The following is a 6,024-nucleotide window of genomic DNA, read 5'->3' as shown; positions in this document are numbered from 1 at the left end:
CCTTTAATTTTGTATTATTTCTTACTTAAATAGTGGTTCAAGAATCTAGATGAGTCATCAATCATGTCTTTTCAAGCATATGTAATTTTTTTTCTGTAATTCTGTTTTTGTAACGGGATAGGGTCTTATTTTTTAGTTTGGCACAGGGCCCCCGGATTTTACCCGCCCAGCCCTGCTGTCCAGGGTAGAATTCCTACTAGTGTTGAATGCTTAAAGAACAATTGAATGGTTGGAGCGGGCCAGTAGGTTGGCGATTAGTTAACTCCGGCTGTTGTGTATGTGCCTCCTCCGTTCGATTATAAATTAGAGAAGTGCGGGGCGAAGTTCAAAGAAAACACCAAGTTAGAGTGGTGAGAGTTCCAATGGTGAACCCCCCGATCCTGACCGCGCTCACCACGCGATTCAGCTACGGCCTCATCTTCGCCTTTGGCCGCTTGCGCGACTTCTTCTGCAGGATCCTCGACGCCGCCAAATCCAGCAACCTCAAGGTCTATTCAGTTTCTTCTTCTTCTTCTTCTTCTTCTTCTTGTTCTTCTTCTTCTTCTTCTTCTTCTTTTGATGCGTGCTTACGATGTTCGTGCTGATAATCCGGTAGGGTTACGCGCCCATTTGCTGTGGGTACGAGGATTTCTACTGGCGCCGCGTCCACCTCCGCATGCAGGTGAGCGATCGAGTTGGAACTCAGATCATGTAATTACTAGGACTATATTGACTTTGCTTAATCGGTGGGCAGGACTGCTTCGATCGCCCCGTTGCTAGTGCGCCAGATGCTTGGCTGGATCTAGTCGAGCGTAACTCAAATGACTGTAACAAGACACTCCAGTATGTTTACCTCATATTTGTTTCGTGATTCCACAGTGCAAAAGAACTGATGCGGTCAGGTCTTCTTCGAATGCAATGCAGACATAGCGCGGAAACGTCCAGGTGTCTTAACTTGGGTTCCTACAACTACCTTGGTTTTGCTGCAGCAGATGAGTACTGCACCCCACGTGTGATCGAGTCGCTCAAAAATTACTCTGCCAGTACTTGCAGTGCTCGAGTTGATGGAGGTACGTGTTTTTTATTTGGGCACCACTAGTGCATGGCCGGAGGATTAGAAGTAGCTCGCCCATTTGATCTTAGCCACATCGTTGCGGGAGATATTTTACGGTGCATCATACTGCCAAGTTCAAGGAGTAGTATTAAGTTGATCCAATGCTTAATATGCCCCCCTCAAAGTTTGACTCAGGGACAACTTGGTAATTCCATTAGACCGATATTAATTCCCACACCGCAGCCCACACTTCCATCCTGTTGGGTCGTTGCCGTAGCTTGCTCCCCTTCTCCCCGAAGAAAAATCATACTCTCTCTGTAAAGAAATATAAAAGCGTTTAAATCACTATTTTAGTGATCTAAACGAAGAGCGTTTATATCACTATTTTAGTGATCTAAACGCTCTTATATTTGTTTACAGAGGAAGTAGTTCCTTGTCACTATACACTACATGGATGATTGGTTCTTTTTTCTTTCCATCGCAACCACAATTGGAGCAGCAAGATTAGATAATTATTTAGTCATACTAGTACATGTATTGCCATAACTTGGAAGAATCAGTGATGGTTAATCGCTGCTAACTGGCGTTCTTGCATAGCCGCTCATACATGAAAAATGAACGATGAATATAAAATGGAACTGCCTAAAGTACCCCTGACACCCAAATATACTACCAGAATTCTGGTTGACCAGCTCTATCATTTCTTCCTTGAAGATTAACTTCCATCTCACTCTCAGTAAGGACCCAGGACCAACATCCAAACCTGCTTGGTGTCAATCCAAAAATTTGAAGTAAAGATCGTGTCATTTTGCTCCGTATGTATTCACTTGTTGAAATCTCTAAAAAGAAAAATATTTAGGAACGGAGGGAGTATAAGTCAGGTTTTAACGAAATTAATAATTTAAGAAAAAATATTTGCGATCGCATTTTTTGCTTCCTAGCAGAACAAATCGTGTTTTCAATGTTATTTATATTTAATTCTGATGGGATCAAAAAATTTGTTTCTAGTGCTACTAAAATTGCTTCTAATGTAATCACAATTTATTTCGATCTGAAACAGTTACAACAGCTTGATTTGAAAATATCAAAATCATGCTTCTATCGACCAAATAACTTTATTTATTCATCATTGAAATTTGCTTCAAATAAATGTAGCTTGTACATTTATAACGGGGTATTCTTCTTTAATAGCATTTTAATATTGTCCATAGACCATGACCTATAGAATGGCTTCGAATAAAAAAAATATTTTTTTCTTCCACATAAGTGATTGTTAATTAGGAATGCTTCAAATGAATTCGGTATGTGCTTCCAAACAAATGACAGTTTGCTACTGCTGAATGCTCGATCTGCTACAGTTAATATATGTTTCAAATGGGTGTGCTTCACGTACTAAGTCTTCCTACATACAAATTGTCACTTTGCATCCACTATAAGTTGCAAATACAGATAACCAACTATGTGGGTGAAGAAACGAGAACGCCGTCAACGAATGAGGCCTTAATTCTTACAGTGCCCGCTAGTCGTCATCGTCTTGAATATTTTGCCTGCACCAGCACAGCTACCGCAATTGACATTGTTGTAACCGTCACCACGCGCATGCCCAAGATCGACAACAAAGCCACTGACAATGTCGGATGGCCTCGATTGAGTGCCGAGTCATTGTCGCGTCTCTTTTGTAAAGTGTGCCTCCTGTCGAAATCACCAACATTGTGGCTCTCAATGCCGCAAAATGCCATGGCCTTTCTGCAAACAAAATATAAATAAATTTTAATAACAAGATATAAATCTAAAATTTTGATACCGCTTGAGAACATAAAATGAGCGACAACCATATAAGTTTGATGCATATATTTAGGTTACATCAACAAATAAAAGCTAGGTAGCGTATAAATCTGGAAGCACGGGATAGTTACTGGTGAAGCGATTGTTGTTACTGGAAGCATGGATGGTAAATTAGTTATTTCACAAGGTTAAGTAATGAAACATATAAAACTAGAACGCAAGTATAGCATGAGATCAGTTCTGAGTAGTAATGAACCACTATTAATTTAGCAATGAAGCATCTAAGGTAGATAAAGGATAGATGTGGAATAGTTTAAGATTTAACTGTATCGTAATGAAACATCTAATAATGAGGATGAAGCATCGTAGGTGATTGTGTGAAGCAACACAAATAAAGATGGACGCATCGACTGATGTTATTTGAATCATCGCATGATATTATTCGCATGAGAATGAATGTAGCACATAATGTCAAGGTTGAGTGGGACTAAAGCATAATAGATGGATGTGAGTAGTAGATATAGCTGAATATCTGGAGGAATTAATTTTATTCTATCCCTACATAACCGGTACTATGATTTTGAGTGTTTGCGTTATTATTTTGTGAAAATATACTTAATTAGTACTTCAGTAAGGGACATAGGTCAACTCATTTATGTATGCATGATTTTAGGAACTACGAAGCTCCACACAGAGCTTGAGGAGCTAGTGGCACGATTTGTTGGCAAGCCCGCAGCTATTGTTTTTGGCATGGGCTATGTCACAAACTCTGCGATCATTCCTGCTTTGATTGGGAAGGTATACATGTGGTGAGGCATTTTCTTCTCTTCTTTTGATACATGTTAGAGCTAATGTGTATTGTAATATGATTTCAGGGGGGACTGATAGTTAGTGATTCGCTGAACCATAATTCAATAGTGAATGGATCTAGATTTTCAGGGGCTACCATCAAAGTTTTCAAACATAACAGTAAGCTCCATAAGAACTCATTGATTTCTTTCCTTTTTGTAATCATTCAGGAGAACTGCATGTCATATGTATAGGCATGTACTTTAATGTTTCCGCTATTTTCTTCCAGACCCTGCACATTTGGAACATGTACTGAGGGAGCAGATTGCGGGGGGGCAACATCACACACACAAGCCGTGGAAGAAGATAATTGTGATTATGGAGGGAATTTATAGCATGGAAGGGGAGATGTGCAACCTCCCTGGGATTATGGATGTCTGCAAGAAGTATAAGGTTTGAGAATTGTGCATACTGATCGACCACTTCTGCCTGTTTCCTAGGAACACTCTACGTCATATAGGGTTCCTCCCAAACAGAGCATATGCTGTGCTCACTTGCTAACATCAAACTGCTGGCGATGTATATATATTGGAGTATTGACTTGACTGGAGTTCTTAAACTTCTTAACATATATATAGGCTTTCACGTATTTAGACGAGGCACACAGTATTGGAGCCATTGGAAAGACGGGGAGAGGTGTATGTGAACTAATGGGAGTGGATCCAGCTGATGTTGATATTATGATGGGAACATTTACAAAATCATTTGGATCATGCGGAGGTTACATTGCAGCATCAAAAGTATGCACAAGATCCTTACCAGTTCTTGACTGAACATGTATAGATTTGATAAATCTTGTCACTAGGTCGTTCAATGTTTTTTTGTAGGAGATCATACACCATCTCAAGCATGCATGCCCAGCCCACATATATGCAACATCCATCTCACCTCCAGCAGCCCAGCAGGTCATCTCCGCAATGAAGGTTATCCTTGGGGAGGACGGATCTAACAGAGGTACATACTCGGAATGAGGATTCAAGTATTCATATCTTTTCTGTGTCCCTCTTGTGTTGATGGAATTCCTAATCTAGTAATTGCTCTAAATAGGAGCAAAGAAACTTGCTCGGATTCGGGAGAACGGCAATTTTTTTCGTTTAGAGCTTAAGAAAATGGGGTTTGAGGTGCTAGGAGATAATGGCTCACCTGTCATGCCAATCATGCTTTACAACCCCGCTAAAATGCCTGCATTCTCAAGGGAGTGCCTGAGGAAAAATGTGAGTTTTTGCACTCAAATATTGTCAAAATGTGAGATTTCTTCTAACTAGTCAAGTTTGAGTTCCTCTTTACTAAGTGTCATGTTGCGTAATCTAGGTTGCTGTTTGTACTATTGCATATCCTGCTACGCCACTACTACTTGCCAGAGCTAGGATATGTATCTCAGCTTCCCATTCCAGGGAGGATCTTATAAAAGGTTTGGAGGTAATGTCCACACTCCACAGATGCAACATGTTCACACTAAGCACATGTGTATAATTGATCCGATACATGAATAATATGAGACTTATGGACCATGTGATGCACTGATGTGTTAAATTTGATCCAAATAATTTAGGTTATCAGCAAAGTTGGCGATCTTGTGGGAGTCAAGTACTGCCCAGTTGAGGAAAAAAAGACTACATCTGTTAAGAAACTTAAGAAGTTTCAGTGAGCAGTGAGAAGAGACAAGCGTATGTTCGCTTATTATATGCAAGATCTACCACCTCCGTTGTACCCTTCACTCTGCATTTATTTCTGAAGCAGTTTTGAATCAAGTAGCAAGCATGATATCATTGTGTAAGTCTAATAATGAGACCTTCGTGGCATCACATTCTTGCCTTGCAGAATGGGAGATTCATTGATGTATATTGCAGTACAATCGATAATAAGCCGATGTGGCACAATAATTAATAAAGAGAGGTCATATCAGTATCATGCTCTATTACAGTATCATTGCACATAGAACCAGAAAAACTAATAAAAATAGACCTTGTACATAGCTTTGCACTAAGATTTTACTAGAACATTTGCCCATGGGTTGCAACGGATGAAAAATATATGCAGCTGAGGTGTTCAAAGTCAACTGAACCTAAGAGTGATGTCTTAGAATCAAGAATAATATTATCATGAGTTCTATTGCTTCTGGATAAACAAATTTTACCTTTTCTTGATGCAAGTCACATAGTTAATTGTTTGACCAGATCAAAGAAACATCACCACCTAGAAGAGAAGAAATATTTTAGATATAACTCACAACTAGTTCCACCTACGCAGGCATATATAAGGCCAGAAAATTATTTGGCAAGCTTAATGTAACATGCTGTCATCAGTGGTCTCCAATATACTACAACAAATATTTTTATTTCATTCTTTGATGTCCT

At 39.5% G+C, this 6,024-nt stretch overlaps 1 protein-coding gene across 1 annotated transcript; it reads left to right on the top strand.

The window, feature by feature from the left end:
• Positions 1–347: 347 nt before the first annotated feature.
• Positions 348–5,560, top strand: LOC119340981 (long chain base biosynthesis protein 2d-like). The gene is made up of 12 exons (XM_037612884.1): positions 348–488; positions 596–661; positions 734–822; positions 904–1,049; positions 3,492–3,616; positions 3,694–3,787; positions 3,897–4,060; positions 4,246–4,407; positions 4,495–4,621; positions 4,715–4,881; positions 4,979–5,086; positions 5,220–5,560. Exons 1-12 carry the CDS (start codon positions 363–365, stop codon positions 5,313–5,315), a joined length of 1,470 nt encoding a protein of 489 aa, XP_037468781.1. The 5' UTR covers positions 348–362; the 3' UTR covers positions 5,316–5,560.
• The last annotated feature ends 464 nt before the right edge of the window (positions 5,561–6,024 follow it).

Source organism: Triticum dicoccoides, chromosome 7B (genome assembly GCF_002162155.2).
Source record: "Triticum dicoccoides isolate Atlit2015 ecotype Zavitan chromosome 7B, WEW_v2.0, whole genome shotgun sequence".
Lineage (NCBI taxonomy): Eukaryota > Viridiplantae > Streptophyta > Magnoliopsida > Poales > Poaceae > Triticum > Triticum dicoccoides.
The sequence above is the reverse complement of the archived record's forward strand: the minus strand, read 5'-3'. Positions and strand labels throughout refer to the sequence as shown.